General features: G+C 37.1%; 2 protein-coding genes across 2 annotated transcripts; both read right to left on the bottom strand.

Moving 5' to 3' along the window:
* Positions 1–514: 514 nt before the first annotated feature.
* On the bottom strand, positions 515–6,003 carry LOC139974112 (G-protein coupled receptor moody-like). Its single transcript, XM_071981037.1, has 2 exons — positions 3,960–6,003; positions 515–2,383 (listed from the first exon to the last, which is right to left on the bottom strand). The coding sequence occupies exons 1-2, from the start codon at positions 4,694–4,696 to the stop codon at positions 2,050–2,052; spliced, it is 1,071 nt and encodes a 356-aa protein (XP_071837138.1). The 5' UTR covers positions 4,697–6,003; the 3' UTR covers positions 515–2,049.
* Positions 6,004–7,134: 1,131 nt separating this feature from the next.
* On the bottom strand, positions 7,135–17,208 carry LOC139974111 (G-protein coupled receptor moody-like). Its single transcript, XM_071981036.1, has 2 exons — positions 16,388–17,208; positions 7,135–13,437 (listed from the first exon to the last, which is right to left on the bottom strand). Exons 1-2 carry the CDS (start codon positions 17,122–17,124, stop codon positions 13,104–13,106), a joined length of 1,071 nt encoding a protein of 356 aa, XP_071837137.1. The 5' UTR covers positions 17,125–17,208; the 3' UTR covers positions 7,135–13,103.
* Between the last annotated feature and the right edge of the window lie 1,931 nt (positions 17,209–19,139).

Genomic DNA, 19,139 nt, shown 5'->3' with positions numbered 1-19,139 from the left:
GGGGGTGGGGAGGAGTTCGGGTATCGTCATGATCATACGATTACAGTCTCGTTGTAAGAGGACTGAGTTGAGAGTTCGTGTCCATGTCCCGTATTGGATGACTTTTAATTCACAAAACGTTTATGGTACATAACTGCAGTACGTACGATGTTACACATCAGGATGTCGTAAATTCCTATGAAACGTATATCGGTAGCCTGCTACATTTTTAATCCCAACCAAAGATTTTTCGATCAAATTTTCAAACTTGATAATCTATGGTGATTCTTTCATTTTTCGGTCGTCATTATACATGTATGCGTTTGTGGATATTAAAATTGCAAAGGGACTTCAATTAGAGGAATATACTCATACTTATAGCTAGCAAAAGTCCGTAGAGTCTATGTTCAAACACTGAAATTAGCTCAGATGGTTATGTAATCTAATGTGTTTTGTAGCTGGAACCCTGATCCAATCATAAGCTTAATTTTGATATTAAGTGCGGTGACAAGACAAGACTAAAGAAGCAAACAAGTGATTTTATGCACGATTTATTAGTAATTATCAGTATGTAATTAACATAACAATGTGCTGAATGCATGGGCAAGAATGCACATGTTACTGATCTTTCTTTCAAAGGTTAAGAGGCTAAGCTGTAAACGCAACTGGCTGCTTTAAGCCACCTTACTCAAAGAGCATACTGTTATGTGTAACTTACCGTCCACCTAGTGCCATACTTGACTTCATAAACTCGTACGATTCTTGAAAAGATATACTTATTCTAGGTGACTTCAATATGTACATGTTGAATGGAAATAACACCAGTTGGAATATTGTTTTTGTCATTTTAGCCTGAATCAACTTGTAAAATGCCCAACTAGAGTGACGGAAAATTCTACCACCTTAACAGATCATGTCTCAAATACAAACAAGGAGATAATTGATATTATTAATTTTCCTCAAATAAGAATCATTTTCCTGTTTATTTTACTTGCCGATATGAACAAAAACGTGAACGTAATAATAATCACGTCCTCATGACGTACCGAGATGTAAATCACATTAACAAAGCAGCTTTTCTACGAGATCTTAGTTGCTGCAACTGTGAGAACGTTTTTCTAGAAAATATCAAGATGAGGCCCTAAAAACATTGTTAATAAGCACAGTCAATATACACGCGCCAACAAATAGCCAAAATGTTAAAAGAAAATTCCAACCAGACAGAATGGTTCAATGAAGAAGTAGAATCAGCGATTAAGAAGAAAAAATATGCAAAGTTAACAGAACCAGAGGTATATCGGTTCTGGAGAAACAAAACAGCAATTATTGTTCGACATTATAACAGGAATTACTTTCACAAATGATCCAGCTATTAACGATTCAAATTGTATTCGTTTGTTTTTCTTGTAGTTTTTATTTTCTGGGAATCTGAAATCTCGTCTATTGTAAATTGGTAAAGTTGCATACAATTGCATTGAACAGCACCGACAAAAAAAAATTGCATTTACATGAGATTTTCACAGAAGCGATTTAGAATATGGTAACACTGTGTAGTGATATAACCGTGACCATGCTGTCTATCAGACTTGTAGTGCGTTCATATAATGGTATTCATATTCGAGTACAGTTTCATGTACTCCTACTTTTTCAGTTGCGGATTTGTACCCGGCGTACTCGGGACATTTGCCAAAGTAGTATAGGAACTAATGTAACATCCCTCCTGCTCTTGCTAAGAACCGTGTATACATATACTCATACCAAGGAACATACTACTTGTACTTGCACTCATACCAACATATATTCTACTTGTACTCATACTCATCCCAACAGATATTCGTTTTGTGCTCATACTCATATCAACATATATTCTACTTGTACTCACGGTTCTCATGATATTGTACTCGTTCTACCTTCTGAGTATATGTATGCTGTCTGACCAAGCACTAACACCGAACTAAATATGATGGAGTGGGTCATCTGCAGCAGCACACTGTGTGATCCTATAGATAATATATACATATCACATTGCACACAAGAAGAATATAACGACCCTCGATGCATGTGCATATGTCAATATCTCTCGAATCTCCTCATCAACGCTGTAAGGAACGAAGACGGTTCGGGAACTCGACGGCACCTCAAGATACAAACGAAAACTTGTCTAAAGAGAGGATGTTTTAACCCATAGATGACTGGGTTGACCACACTGTTGTACAAAACCACGTGTCGCGTATAATTCTCATCGATTCGGCAAGAGAAAAACGTACACGCGGATTGAGGTGTCAGGCAGAGTATGTAAGCGAGAAAAATGATGAATAGATTCTTTGTAATCTGTATCTCTATGGTTGTGAATCGTACAGAGCTCGACTTCTTTCTGCCTGTGTTTTCTGTTTCCATCTCATGCCTGAAATAGAGAGAAGACTTAAAGTGAATCATATTTGTTGTTGTAGGGATTTCTTATATCGTTTTTATGATTCACTGAAAAAAATAAGGTGATTGTTGCTTTATTGCACAATACAGACAATCTTAAACACATGTAATCACACATATGTATCTCAAATTTAATGATTGTAAGTACGTACAAAAGAATGTTACCCTCGTCCCCTCCCACCCGAATGTACGGATCTGGCTTCAGGAACTGGTACTTCTCTCCCAGTTAACTTCAATTGCGATTCACATAATGTATACATATTTCTACCAATGACTGTACACTGTGTCTCAATGCTTCATTCTTCACATTATCATCAATTAGTTAGTGGGGCAAATAATTTTCTAACCGAAACCCTTTCATATAGAAGCATAAAGTAGATGCAAATAGCAAACTATAAAGTTAGTTTTGAAGTTTTCCGTCTTTGGGTATTCGTTCCCAAGTCGACTGTGTTGTCCAGGTACTGTAGTATAAATTACGGTAGCATCGAATAAAAAAGTTTGCTTGACAAATCTTTTGGTAAGGAAATTAATGTTGTCTTATTTCCTCAAGGAAACATTGGTCAGAATGCAAGAAATTGTATACTCGCAAATGAGAAAGAATATTATAAAGCCACAGTTGGGAGTAACTCTTTTAAACGAGAATACCTGAAGAACTTCAATGAAATGAAACGGAAAATGCAATATGTACAACATTAATGACATTTGTTTACAAATTAGACTCAGTGTTTTAATCAAAATGAGTTTATAATGGACCTAATGAGGTAATCTTGATTTGGAATTATCTAATCGTATTTAGTATGGTGGGGTGGGGAGGGGAAGGTTGTGCCAGACCAAACAATGGTGGCCACAAGAAGAAAACACAGCCCCTGGTACTTTTTCAACAAACGCAACCCAAAAAAGAACCTGGACATGCAAACCAAACAACCACACGACTGATCTGCTCTCAATCCCAGTCCCCTTATACAGCGAGACTGTGACTGTGTGATCATCGTCAGGAGTACCGTACGTCACGATTAATTGTGATATGCACGGCATTTTCTTGACCCGACACTTGTAGTGCACATTATTCCAATCGTCGTATTTACCGCAAAGCGTCGGGTCGTCTGGTTGATAATAGTGCATTTTAATTTTTTACTGTGGTCCCCAACCCAATTCGTATTTTCCCGCCATATTCACACCTTTGACAATTGGTCCATGTCGGATAACCAAGATAAAGCGGAGGCAACGATACAAGATCGAATTTTCGAGTTTGATCATTAGAGCCTATTAATCTTCAACGTGATACTTCCGTGATGTGACCGTTTATGAGTTGTGTCGATCAGAAATAATGTACCGATCACCTGCACACCCGTCTGTTCACAGCACTTTATAATGACAAAGAAATCGACGTGGAACGGTCTAAATAATTAAAGCGCATACATAGACAAAAGAAACCAAAGATAACGTGCCAGTGGAGTACGTACTATTATTCTGGGGATGGGAATTTGAAAATTCGTTAAAGTAGAGACATATTCCTTCATAGACACTCAATTAAAATAATTCATATTTACCTAGTTTGTGTGTTTTCATTCGATGGATTCCCAGAGGTTCTAGTTACACCATGCTCAGCAAGTTTCCTATTGTGAATTATAACTCTTACCAGGATTCCAATGTAGCAGAAAATGATCGTCGTCAACGGAATTGGATAGAGTACGAAAGTCAGAATATCGTTAAAAACGACGGTAGTCGGATGGTCCTTTACTGGAGCACATGTATGAAGAACGAAATCGTACCCCTGCTGTCCAATGCCAAAGACGAATGAAGGCAGTACTGCTACCGATATCGGGATAATCCAGATAACGACGATCTGTACGGCCACGTATTTGGACTGATATATCTCTTCATATAATTGCCTGGAAGAAATTATCACAAGGAAACGGTTGACGGCGATCGCAGCTAAAGTGTACATACTAGCACCAATGCAAGAGTGTACCACGACAAGAACGGCCTGACAAACTGGTTCCAGAATCGGGTCGTAATAATCGTAACCTTGAACCCAGGAAAATATCGGCGCTACACAACAGGTGAGTAGATCAGCTATAGCCAAGTTGACTATAAAAGCAGTAGAAATATTCCGAACTCGTTTGGACAAGACAACAGCAAGAATGACAAGTGTGTTACCTGGGATCCCTAGGGCCGCAACAACGTAGTTACTATATATTAATACTTTGGCAGCATGGTTGTAGGGAATCTCCATACCATCGATTCTGAAATTGTCCATACTAAAATTGGTCGACTGATGAGCCATTTTAATTTATTTGGCCGCTGATATCTGGCAATCTTTCTTCATTCGATCAAACTTTCAAGAAATTTCTAATGTAGAAAAGCCTAACGTAACACGTAGCATATACTACTAATTATTGTATGGTATATATGTAGTCTGTATTAGTAAATATACGGTTGTAAGGAAATTTACGGTTAGCTGAAAGGTATTTCATGGTCATTGAACAATTACACTGATGCATACTTTCTACAGGGTCACAGTTGTATTTGCCAGATGCGAACAATACAACTGTGACTCTACCAACTAAATTTAGTCCGTTTCTCGAAAACAGGTCCCTTAAATGGCCTCGTTCATAATATTGAAGCCACTAGCAAGGCAGTATTCTCATAGTAGGATCAATTCCAAGAACTATGAAATTCCTATTGTTCTAGTTGACCTTCACCGCACCGCCATCAACAGTTACTTTATCAACGTTTTCGGTTACTTTTCTCAGAAGTTTGGTCTATTTGGATCCGTTTTGCAGTATTCTTATATTTTTAGTAAATTATAGGATTTGTGGAGGGGGGGGGGCAGGGGTTACCAGACAGCATATTTTACTGTAAATATCCATTGCTTGAAATATATTTATTTCATATATATTCTACCCATTGCATCCTCCGCTTGTCAAATTCAGCATATGTAACCCTTATCATATATAGTTGACATGTAAACGAACATAGTTTAGTTCCCTCGTATTGAAAGTGGAATAGCGAAATTACTTGAAACTTAGCAGAATCATAACACCATTTAAAAACTAAAGCACCCTCAATCATATACAAAGTTGTCGTACCCAGGAGAATACTTCTATTTTAACCTTGTTTGCTCACAAAAATTTCGTAAGATTAAAACTTTCACCTCATTATGCAACTGGTCTTGTGGCGTCACAATAATGGCGCACAAGCATCATGAAAATGAAGTCATCTGCGCTATACAGTACGCATAGGCCTATGTAAGCTTTTGAAAACGAAGGGTAACAAATGTCTTACAACAGGCCACAACAGAAAAGTTATATTTAAAGAGGGGGTGTATTGGACAGATTTATATGAATCATCGTTTTCTATACACTCGTAGCTTTCCGATGATACCCAAATGGGTCAAACGAACCGTGCATCCTCGAGGAATAAATGATCAAAAATTCGAGGGTAATAAAACTTTCTAAAAATTGTTGTACATACGGTAATGCGGCGTGACGTCAGTCGCGGAACTCAGCTCACTTCCGGGACGCTATGTTTACATTTTTAAACGTCTGTGAAAACACAATATTACACTGATGCAGTGCTCTGTAGTAATGGAGATTTGTTGTTTGGATTTTTTCACGTAAATTTATCTCGTAACTGTTCAATATGCCGAGCCGATGTGTGGATGCAGGTTACTCCACCACACGTAAAGGCGGATTTCACCTGCACGCCTTTCCAAAAGATGACAGAAATCAAAGAATGTTGACATCGGAATCGTTTTACAATCCTTCTGCAAGTGGCTCAAATTGATAGGGAAAGAAACCGATATCTTCATTACCCTCGGAAACTATTTCCTCCTCTTCTTCCTCAAGAAAATAATTTTCGTCAAAGCTTACGAATGTTCTGAGAGGTAGGCCCATCGGAAGATTCGGGAGAAGACTTTTTCAGTCGATGAGGAGCGTGTGGTGTAGTAAACTGTACGTAGTAAACTGTATGACGCCGCAATAGTAAAAATCGGAGAGTCGGCTTTGGCTGAAATGGTCCCTCTACTGACGTCATACGACCTGCAAAATTACCTCAATTAACTTCCTGAAGAAACGCCTTCTGTACTGCAAGTTGCAAGTTCCATATTTGAATGTTTTTTTAACAAAACGGCACTATTATATTACTTTTCGATAACAGGTCATCTTCTTTTGAAAGTTGCCATAATTTCTCAACAAAGGAAACTTTTTCATCACAAAAACTGAAAATCGAAACGTTAGAACCACCAAAGTCAAACATTTTGGGCATAACGTCTGCCATCTGTCGCCCAACAACATCCTCTGTAATATAAATACAACTATATGGACTTATTTTCGTCTAGTTGCTTTCTCTTCCTCTTCCGTTCCTTGCCTCTTAATAAACGTTTCGTGGACCTCTACCTGAGACATGAGTACATATTTCTTATTTAGGTCAAGTTGTGAAAACTCGTTGCACGTGTACTTTTGTGCATACTGTGCCTCGTTTACCTCAATAAATTAACGGTAAGGGAAGTTTCTCTGCAGCCTCGTTTGCGTGAGTGAGTGTCTCTATTTACTCCCGTATTTCATGAATTTAGAGACTTACTCATGTGTAGCTAGCTGCAGAAGTAGCCGAAGAAAGGTTGTCCTCGCCAAGTATACGCATATGTTCATATATTACGACACGAACTGGGTATTCAGTTATCCTGGTTCCCTGCAATAAAGCCGAGATTTATGGTGTTCTGGTCTAAATGATTAGTCATTTCCACCATGCCGTTTTCTTTAGTATTAGTAACTTGTCTTCCAGTATAGACCAATGTGACAAAACAAAACGACCTATAAAATATCACGACCGACAACTGTATAGGTCAGCCGAGTAAGTTCCATTGGCTGATAGTATGGAGGACGGTTAATCCTTCTTTTTTCGTCCCCTAACAACTAATCGATGACGACAGCAAATTCTTTCAAACATTACGACAATCAAAAATAAACCAGACAAAAGTACGGATGTGATTCGAAACCTTAAGTGATTTTATGCCCGATTTATTGGTAATTAGCCGTATGCAGTTTACATAAAAATGTTCTGCATGCATGGACAAGAATGCACATGTTACTGATCTTTCTTTTAAGAGGTTAAGAGACTAAGTTGTAAACGCAACCGGAGGCTTTAACTAAGCCACCTAACTGAAAGAGCATACTGTTATGTGTAACTTACCGACCACCTAGTGCAAACATTGACAGGATAAACTCGTACACAGATTGAAAAGATACAGTTATTCTACGTGACTTCAATATTTACATGTGAAATGGAAATAACACCAGTTGGAATAATGTTTTGTCATTTTAGTCTGAATCAACTTGTAAAGTGCCCAACTAAATGGACGGAAAATTCTACCACCTTAACAGATCATGTCTAAACTACAAACAAGGAGATAATTGATAATATTAATGTTCCTCAAATAAGAATCATTTACCTGTTTATTTTACTTGCCGGTATGAACAAAAACGTGAACGTAATAAACTAATAATAATCACATCCTCATGACGTGCCGAAATGTTAATTACATTAACAAAGAAGCTTTTCTACGAGATCTTAGTTGCTGCAACTGGAAGAACGTTTTTCTAGAAAATGACCAAGATGAGGCCCTCGCAGCATTGTTAATAAGCACAGTCAATATACACGCACCAAAAAATAGCCATAAAGTTAAATGAACATTCCAACCAGACAGAATGGTTTAATGAAGAAATAGAATCAGCGATTAAGAAAACAAATATGCAAAGAAAACAGAACCAGAGGTATATCGGTTCTGGAGAAACAAAATATCAGCTATTGTTCGACATTATAACAGGAATTATTTTCAAAATGCTATTTCTATTTCATCCAGCTTGAAATTAGCCAATTTATAAAAATCGCTTCTCGATATGAGCAATTATAGATCTATTTCCATATTACCCGTTGTATCCAAAATTCTGGAAAAACATTTACATAAAGCCTTATATAAATATATTGAAACATATCATATTCTAAGCGTAGCATAATCTGGTTTTAGGGCTTATCACTCATGCGAAACGGCGATGCTAAAAATGGTAGATAAATGGATGAAAGTTATTGACGAAGGGAACATGGTAGGATCCAGTTTATTATATCTTATAAGAGCATTCGATCTCGTTGATTATGACATTTTACTGCAAAAATTAAACAAGGAACACCTTTTCTTATACCCGGTGGTTCCATTCGTATTTAACCAATAAAAAACCATGTGTGTCTGTCATGGGACATACTCAAATCACATGCCAATGTGCAGTAGTGTTCCTTAGGGATTAGTTATTGGTCCTTTAATGTTTCCCATTTACATTAATGATTCTGATTTATGTCTATCCCACTGTTCTGCTGATATGTATATGCCGATGACACAACTGTTCATGTAAACGGTAAAAGCACAGAACAGCTCACTTTTAAATCATCAACTCCGACAAAATAAAACGTTTGTTAAAAGCAGATGGAAAATACCCATATATTATGAAAACGTCTTAAATATGTACACGAATGGAAGTCGGCTGGAGAATACTCAATTAGAGAAACTACTAGGGGCTAAAGTATAGACTCTAATTTGACTTGGTAAAAACAAGTTGATTATGATTGTATATTGTCAGTAGTAGTATAGCTTTATTAAGAAGAAAAACAAAATTCATTGAACTTCCTACAAGAGTACTATATTTAATGGGTACATTGTACGTTTCGTCGATTATTGTAACATGATATGGGCATCATGTTCTCAACAAAATATGAACAGAATAGAGACACTTTAAAAGAGTGCTGCTAGAATCATACAAGATGCATCATATGACGATAGATCTACTGACCTATTCGACAAATTTGTATGGAAAACATTTGACAAACGCGTAAAATACAAAAGGTTTTAGATGGTATTACAATCCCTCAATGGTTACACCCGTTCATACATGAAAGATATGTTAACTTTTATTACAAGTTCTATCTATAATCATAGCGTAAGGTCTGCGTCAACGTCAGCTTTATATATGTGGAAGAATAGAATTTCATATAGAAAACCTTGAGGCAACACAGTGGAACATTTTACCTTAAAGTATCAGAGAAGTTCCTTATTTAAATTGTTTTTAACGTTTTCTACAGCCTTACATTTAATCAATATTTATCTACATGAGCAATATAAGAATCTATATAGTAGAGTTATCATAACATTACATTCCTATGCTCCTTTCATATATTACTATGCTGCAGGGCTTTGTTTATTTTCGTTGTTTTCCTTTCCTTTTGTATGTTTTAAATTTACTGTTGTTTATTCTTCCACTCCTCTTATTGTCTGTATATCTACCTGTTCTTGTTTTACCCTTTCATTTAGTCTTTTATTTGTGAATCTGCCAGTCTTCAATTTTATTTTATTTCATTGTTTGATTTTACTATAATAATTTGTATTTGTCTTTGTCTTTGTAACTGAAGGCCTCGTGGAAGATAAGCTCTGGTTTACCGAGTCATCCTCAATGAAATAGAGTTTAAAGAAATAATTACATAATGGTGCATACAAACATTATGTCCTCCATCTTTCTGTAATTGTTGTTCAGGGGCGAACTGGCTTACCAACATAGCAGCTCGGAACCTCTGCGGCACTTGGTCTGAGCCTGCGTCGAAGGTGCTAGTTTTGTCCGAGGTTCGAAATGCGCCGCTTGTTTCGCGATCACGGAGCCGGCGGGTAGCAATATCTGCTACAGCATACATGCCGTTGTTATTGTTACGCATCAATTAAGTGGCAAACATAGTACAAATGATTAAATCGGCCTTAATCCTTATCAGAGACTACTCAATTATTATATTTCATTTGCAAACTAACCACTATACAACTCTTGGAATACCATGTAAGTAAGTAGGAGACGAAATTCAGACTAACTCTGTTAGCTTACCTAGACTTCACATCAGTTTCGTGTATTTTTCTCGAGTTGCCAACTCGACGAAATTCTTTGCCCGCTTACATTTACTCGCGATTTGGGGACCGTGACTAAAAATATGATCGAGAAAACGCAAAATTCACTCGGTACTATGATTGATGTTGAAGTCTCCGAAGTACAGATCTACAACATCAGGGAACAAAGGTTACGTGTGCAGATACATGGTGTGCTTCGTAATTGCACATGGATAATAATAAGTTTCTGTGCAGTATGAAATTTAAACTGAGTGATGAACAAAGTAAAACATGTCACATACAGAATCATCAATCACAGAATCATGAATAGGCAGCTACAGTAGGTATTCGTACATTTCCCAAGTTATTAACCTTGTCTTTTAGCTGCAGATTGGTGCGTGAAAAATCTCGCCATTACTCCCTTACACTGCATAAATCAAAGCGATCTTTTACGCAATGAAAATCAAATCTATCAGATCTATCTTCCAATCGCAAATGGTGTTTGGTGAAATCTTAGCTAAAAATCCTAGCAGCAATAATATCAAGGTTGTCTCAAAACTCCTTAAATTGTTGTATATTTTGCGAATTATGACTGATGGCATGTAGGAAAGGCCTTAAGAAGTAATTTTGAAGATGTTTGGCCAAGTTAAGTGTAATGGTATTCTGACACGTAACATTTTTAACAATGCTTATTGTTAGTAGTGTACCTGCATATACTCTACTGTGCAGGGGTTGTCTGTGCCAAACCAAGCCGTCGCGATATCGACGGTTAATATTTTTAAATTGCAAGGTTGAGAAATTAATATTTGAACACTACATATTTATGAATGCCTTTAAAACATATTACAAACTTCGTAAGCCCAAACCGTTTCCTCTACGAAATTGTTATTTTACAGTTAATTTGCATTGAGATCGTTCATTGATAAACTCTATAGGCAACAGTAATTTCGTAAACGGCACGTAGACATTTCCATAACGTAACTACATCCAAACATGAAGTTTTCATTTGGCACTGAATCTCGACATTTGCGAAATACGACGGAAAATTATAACAACGGAGGCAAATATTTAATATCGATGATTCAGTGATATCGTTCGTTTCAATAGCAACGCTGTATGTACAACGAGTACACCTTTTTGAACACAATGTTTGTAGCAAAAGTATGCAGCGAAGCGACACACTATAGCCTATGGAAGTTTGTTCGTGAGTTTTGATTCAATTCTACTGATGCCCATAAGCTACTTTCCATTTGCCAACAGCCTCTCCTGCTCTTATGAGGCGTAACGCACATGTTAAGTAATAGGCTGGTCGGTGGGAGATACGGTAGATTATGGAAAAATGTTGTCACAATTTTACCCCTGGTGACCCCAAATGACCTTTGAACCCCACCAAAACAATAGGTTTCTTCTACCTAATGAGGTACTCTAACACAAGAAATATGAGATTGGTCCAAACTTCCCTTCTTGTGATATCGTGTTTACAAGCAAGGCGCCACACATACACACGCACACACGCGCCTGCGCACCCACGCACACCTCCACGCACACACATACATTCACTCATCCGCCTGCATGACTTCAAAGGTTACGATTTCATCGAAAACAACAAAGCATTTTATCGAGCCTTCAAGTTACACTAGCTCATGATATCTTGAGTTGTTGCGCTACCGCACTCCATGGAGCAAAATAGTTAACCCTTGACTTGATAATATATCAACTTAATGATACTGTATTCGTTGACTTGTTAAGTCCCACTAACTTCACATTCACCTTGAACTTGCTTAACAGTTTGATTTAAAAAATGTGAAATTGTCGATATACCGTGTTATCTACTAAACTTCACAACACGTCACTGAGAAAAAATTGCAAATAAAAAGTATCAAATGAAAGATATTTTGTGTTATTCTAAAGCGTGTAGAATCTAAAACTTCTTTATTCCTCAGAACACCCCAAGGGTAATGTAGAATCTTTCAAAAGTGTCACGGTATGATGAACAAAGAATATTTCAAATGAAAAAGGAGGCTAAACAAGAATTCAAAAGCTTTTCGTGACAAACTTTGTCACAAAGGATACAGCTATTTACGGTTCAAACTCAAAGTTAATTGGATTCTTTTGTTTTTAAGTTTTTATTTGCTGGGAATCTGAAATTTCGTCTATTGTACATCGGTAAAGTTGCATACAATTGCATTGAACAGCACCGACAAAAACATTGCATTTATATGAGATTTTCACACAAGCGATTTAGAATATGGTAACACTGTGTAGTGATGTAACCGTGACCATGCTGTCTATCAGACTTGAAGCGAGTTCATATAATGGTATTCATATTCGATGACAGTTTCATGTACTCCTACCTTGTCAGTTGCGGATTTGTACCCGGCGCGCTCATATTCGGGACATCTTCCAAAGTAGTATAGGAACTAATGTAACATCCCTCCTGCTCTTGCTAAGAACCGTGTATACATATACTCATACCAAGGAACATACTACTTGTACTCGCATTCATACCAACATATATTCTACATGTACTCATACCAACAGATATTCTTCTTGTGCTCATACTCATATCAACATATATTCTACTTGTACTCACGGTTCTCATGATATTGTACTCGTTCTACCAGTATGCTGTCTGACCAAGCACTAACACCCAACTAAATATGATGGAGTGGGTCATCTGCAGCAGCACACGGTGTGATCCTATAGATAATATATACATAGCACATTGCACACAAGAAGAATATAACGACCCTTGATGCATGTGCATATTGTGCATATGTCAATATCTCTCGAATCTCCTCATCAACGCTGTAAGGAACGAAGACGGTTCGGGAACTCGACGGCACCTCAAGATACAAACGAAAACTTGTCTAAAGAGAGGATGTTTTAACCCATAGATGACTGGGTTGACCACACTGTTGTACAAAACCACGTGTCGCGTATAATTCTCATCGATTCGGCAAGAGAAAAACGTACACGCGGATTGAGGTGTCAGGCAGAGTATGTAAGCGAGAAAAATGATGAATAGATTCTTTGTAATCTGTATCTCTATGGTTGTGAATCGTACAGAGCTCGACTTCTTTCTGCCTGTGTTTTCTGTTTCCATCTCATGCCTGAAAAAGAGAGAATACTTAAAATGAATCATATTTGTTGTTGAAGGGATTTCGTATATCGTATTTATGAATCACTGAAAAAAATAAGGTGATTGTTGCGCTATTGCACAATACAGACAATCTTAAACACACGCAATCACACATATGTATTCATTCTTATTCATTTCTTTATTCCAGTATAAATTTACAGAGAAATTTATAAATAGGATAAATCTATAACAATATACAGAACATCAAAACTACAGGTTAAGACATATAAAAGTTTTTGAGATTAAGATAATAATGAACGATAAAAAGCGTTACAAAAGTTATCAAAATTATCAAAAAGCTACAACAAAGGATCTAAGAAGCTGTCTTTACCAGTTTACAAAAAGGGGCTGCTCTGAAATTAACGAGTTCTTAAAGAGTAAAAATTCTAAAACATCATCAAATAGTTACAATAAAGGATCTGATCAATAAAGGAGCAGCTTTGTACAAAAAGGGCTATTCTGTAAATAAATGGGTCCTTAAAGAGTATAATTCTAAAAAATGGCGTGATATTTGGATTTCTCAAATTATAATTTCTTTTATTGCACAGAGAGTTGAGCTTGGAATGTAGAGGGTGTTCGTTAGTAGTTTGAATATTTTTGACAAATCTTACAAATTCATTCCTAGCAGATTCATTGACTCTATATACAAGATTCTCATAATTAAGCCTGAAATTTTGTAGCAAAATTTAGGGAAACTTCTTATTCTTCTCATATCTTCAACGTGTACAAAATGATACCAAACTGGAACCGCATATACAAGGATGAGCAAGACAGACGCCGCGAACACCCTTTCTATTGTATCACTGGAAAAGTATGGGACAGTGAATGCTAATGTCGAAACAATATAATATACTTTAGCTACCATTTTCGAGATATGATTTGTAAAAGTTAACTTATCGTGTATGCACCCTCCTAGATATATAGTACAAGAGGTACGTTCAAAGCACGAGCCCTGAATTATAGTTCTCTGTACTTTAACATTCATTAAACCTTTGTGCTTAACATCTATATTTTCAAACAAGATTTCTTTGATTTAAAAACAAGATTCTTCTGCTCAAATAAGGTAACAATTCTAGAAATAAAGTACTGATAATCGTCTTGATCTTTACTGTGTGTGCTTTTACTGATTCTGCAGGAAACAGCAGTATCATCTGCATACTTAATTACATTGCATTTGGAACTTGAGCGTATCTCATCCATGTAAATGGTGAAAAGTAGAGCCGATAGAGGACCCCCTTGAGGAACGCCAATTTTAATATTCGATTTAGAAGAAAACCCCGTCTGTAATTTCATTTGACTAGAATTCAAATATAATGATTGTAAGTACATAAAAAAGATTGTTACCCTTGCCCGCTCTTACCCGAATTGTACTGATCTGGCTTCAGGAACTGGTACTTCTCTCCCAGTTATTTTCAATTGCGATTCGCATAATGTATACATATTTCTAAAAATGATTGTACTCTGTGTCTTAAATGCTTCATCCTTGTAGATGAAATTATTCACATTATCATTTTGACAATTAATTTCCAAAATCCTATCATATAAGCATAAATTAGATGTAAAGAGCAAATATAAAGTTAGATTTGATTTTTTTCGTCATTAGGTTATTCGTTCCCAAGTCGACTGTGTTGTCCAGGTACTGCAGTATCAGTTTAGTAGCATCGAAAAAAAAGTTTGTTTTGACACTCTTTTTGGTAAGGAAACTAATGTTGTTGTTTTTTTCTCAAGGAAATATTGATCAGAATGCGAAAAATATATACTCGCAATTGCGAAAGAATGTTATAAAACCACAGTTGGGAGTAACTCTTCTAAAAGAAATTACCCGAAGAACTGAAACACTGAAATGATATGGAAAATGCAATAAATACAACATTTAATGACAATTGTTTTACAAATTAGACTCTAGTATTTTAATTAAAATGAGTTTATAATGGACCTAATCAAATTAGTATACTTTCTATTCGCTCTTAAAAGCGGTATTAAATCTGTTTTATTGATTAATATTTTATGTAGGCCTTATGTTTAGTATTTTTAGTTAGCTGTATTTATACAACACGTTCTTTGCTGTTTTATAATGAACATACTGCTTATACGCTTACTCAGTCACTATGTATTTCCGTCTGTGCGTGAGACAGAGAAGTGGGTGAGGGGGGGGGGGGGAGGCTGTGCGAGACCAAGCAATGGTGGCCACAAGAAGAAAATACAGCTGTTTGTACTTTTTCAACAAACGCAAACCAAAAAAGAACCTGGACATGCAAACCAAACAACGACACGATTGATCTGCTCTCAATCCCAGTCCCCTTATACAGCGAGACTGTGACTGTGTGATCATCGTCAGGAGTACGTCACGATTGATTGTGATCTGCACGGCTTTTTCCTGACCCGACACTTGTCGTGCACATTTAGACTTTATATATATCGGCAAATATTATGCTATAGTTTTCGCATATTCCCATCGTCGTATTTACCGCCCAGCGTCGCGTCGTCTGGTCGATAACAGTGCATTTCAATATTTTACTGTGGTCCCAAGCAGTTTCGTATTTTCCCTCCATATTCACACCTTTGACAAATGGTCCATGACATATAACCAAGATAAAGCGGAGGCAACGATATAAGAACGAATTTTCGAGTTAGAACCTATTAATCTTCAACGTGATACTTCCGTGATGTGACCGTTTATGAGTTGTGTCGATCAGAAATAATGTACCTCTCACCTGCACAACCGTCTGTTCACAGCACTTTATAATGACAAAGAAATCGACGTGGAACGGTCTAAGTAATTTAAGCGGATAGACACTAACAAAAATCAAAGATATCGTGCCATTATTCTGTACTATTATTCTGGGGATAATAATTTGAAAATGCGTTAAAGAAAAGACATATTCCTTCATAAACATTCAGTTAAAATAATTCATATTTACCTAGTTTGTTTATTTTCATTCGATGGATTCCCGGAGGTTCTAGTTACACCATGCTCAGCAAGTTTCCTATTGTGAATTATAACTTTTACCAGGATTCCAACGTAGCAGAAAATGATCGTCGTCAATGGAATTGGATAGAGTACGAAAGTCAGAATATCGTTAAAAACGACGGTAGTCGGATGGTCCTTTACTGGAGCACATGTATGAAGAACGAAATCGTACCCCTGCTGTCCAATGCCAAAGACGAATGAAGGCAGCGCTGCTACCGATATCGGGATAATCCAGATAACGACGATCTGTACGGCGACGTATTTGGACTGATATATCTCTTCATATAGTTGTCTGGAAGAAATTATCACAAAGAAACGGTTGACGGCGATCGCAGCTAAAGTGTATATACTCGCACCAATGCAAGAGTGTACCACGACAAGAATGGCCTGACAAACTGGTTCCAGAATCGAGTCGTAATAAACGTAATCTTGAACCAAGGCAATTATCGGCGCTACACAACACGTGAGTAGATCAGCTATAGCCAAGTTGACTATAAAGGCAGTAGAAATATTCCGAACTCGTTTGGACAAGACAACGGCAAGAATGACAAGTGTGTTACCTGGGATCCCTAAGGCCGCAACAACGTAGTTACTATATATTAATACTTTGGCAGCATGGTTGTAGGGAATCTCCATACCATCGATCCTCAAATCGTCCATACTAACATTGGTCGACTGATGAGCCATTGTAATTTATTTGGCCGCTGATATCTGGCAATCTTTCTTCATTCGATGAGACTTTCAAGAAATTTTTAATGTAGAAAAGTCTAACGTAACACATAGCATATACTACTAATTAGTATATGGTATATACGTAGTCTGTAAAAGTATATAAAGGGTTGAAAGGAAAGTTACGGTTAGCTGAAAGGTATTTCATGGTCATTGAACAAATACACTGATGCATTCTTTCTACAGGGTAACTGTTTTGCCAGATGCGAACAATACTACAACTTTGACTCTATCAACTAAATTTAGTCCGTTTCTCGTGAACAGGTCCCTTAAATGACCTCATTCATATAATGAAGCCACTAGCCAAGGCAGTTTTCTCATAGTAGGATCAATTCCAAGAACTATGAAATTCTTATTGTTCTAGGTGACCTTCACCAGACCGACATCAACAGTTACTTTATCAACGTTAATTTTCGGTTACTTTTCCCAGAAGTTTTTGCTATTTGGATCCGTTTTGCAGTATTCTTATATTTTTAGTTAATTATGAATGTCTTACAACAGGCCACAACAGGAAGGTTATTTTTAAAGAGGGGGAGGAATGGACAGATTTATATGAATCATCGTTTTTTATACACTAGTAGCTTTCCAATGATACCCATAATGGGTCAAACGAAACATGCATCCTCGAGGAATAAACGATCAAAAATTCGAGGGTAATAACACTTTCTAAACATTGTTGTATATACGGTAATGCGGCGTGACGCCAGTCGAGGAACGCAGCTCACTTCCGGGACGTTTTTTTTTTCATTTTTAAACGTCTGTGAAAACACAATATTACACTGATGCAGTGCTCTGTAGTAATGGAGATTTGTTGTTTGGAATTTTTTCACGTAAATTTATCTCGTAACTGTTCAATATGCCGAGCCGATGTGTGGATGCAGGTTGCTCCACCACACGTAAAGGCGGATTTCACCTGCACGCTTTTCCAAAAGATGACAGAAATCAAAGAATGTTGACACGATTCGTTCAAAACACTAAACATACACAACGTTACGAGTGCCTGTGGGCCTATACTATTGCCAAATTTCTTCTTATGACCACAGCCTAGGCCTCCTTGATGCAGCAAATGACAATTTGTGTTATTGGTTACCTGGTATTTTGCACAAAATTTAAAGACAGTTGGATTTAGAACAATCAATACTAGATCTTCAATTTTACTTTTGTGGTAAAACTGGCGTTGTGTTATGATTTTAACGTAACAGTTGGAAGATACAATTACATGGGCTAGCCTGTTATACAACGTCTATTAGTTAGGTCTAGAACCCATGTTACCACTACTAGTACTATAGGGTTGCACTTGCACTTTACAAAATGTCAAAATTTCCTCACACTGTAAGTACCACAATTCTAGAAGCTTTGCTACGACGTTAAGTAGCTGGATCATCAACATTCGAATCAATTTATATCATTTATTGTCTTAATAACGGTGGTTTTGTTTATGCTCAAACGACCAGTTTTGGTTCAGGATAGTCCAACCGTTCTGCTCGGGGACTTCCATCGGCAGCGACGCGTCACTTCGGAATCGTTTTACAATCCTTCTGCAAGTGGCTCAAATTGATAGGGAAAGAAACCGATATCTTCATTACCCTCGGAAACTATTTCCTCCTCTTCTTCCTCAAGAAAATAATTTTCGTCAAAGCTTACGAATGTTCTGAGAGGTAGGCCCATCGGAAGATTCGGGAGAAGACTTTTTCAGTCGATGAGGAGTGTGTGGTGTAGTAAACTGTACGTAGTAAACTGTATGACGCCGCAATAGTAAAAATCGGGGAGTCGGCTTTGGCTGAAATGGTCCCTCTACTGACGTCATACGACCTGCAAAATTACCTCAATTAACTTCCTGAAGAAACGCCTTCTGTACTGCAAGTTGCAAGTTCCATATTTGAATGTTTTTTCAACAAAATGGCACTATTATATTACTTTTCGATAACAGGTCATCTTCTTTTGAAAGTTGCCATAATTTCTCAAAAAAGGAA

Source organism: Apostichopus japonicus, chromosome 9 (genome assembly GCF_037975245.1).
Source record: "Apostichopus japonicus isolate 1M-3 chromosome 9, ASM3797524v1, whole genome shotgun sequence".
Classification (NCBI taxonomy): Eukaryota; Metazoa; Echinodermata; class Holothuroidea; order Aspidochirotida; family Stichopodidae; genus Apostichopus; species Apostichopus japonicus.
This window is presented reverse-complemented; position numbering and strand designations above follow the sequence as displayed.

What these genes read in the sequence shown, in the direction of transcription:
- LOC139974112 (XM_071981037.1), bottom strand. Translation starts at nt 4,696, where the DNA reads ATGGCTCATCAGTCGACCAATTTTAGTATGGACAATTTCAGAATCGAT. An exon ending in AATGAAAACACACAAACTAG is followed by an intron (nt 2,384 to 3,959) that starts GTAAATATGAAT and finishes TCTCTATTTCAG; the next exon opens with GCATGAGATGGAAACAGAAA.
- LOC139974111 (XM_071981036.1), bottom strand. Translation starts at nt 17,124, where the DNA reads ATGGCTCATCAGTCGACCAATGTTAGTATGGACGATTTGAGGATCGAT. An exon ending in AATGAAAATAAACAAACTAG is followed by an intron (nt 13,438 to 16,387) that starts GTAAATATGAAT and finishes TCTCTTTTTCAG; the next exon opens with GCATGAGATGGAAACAGAAA.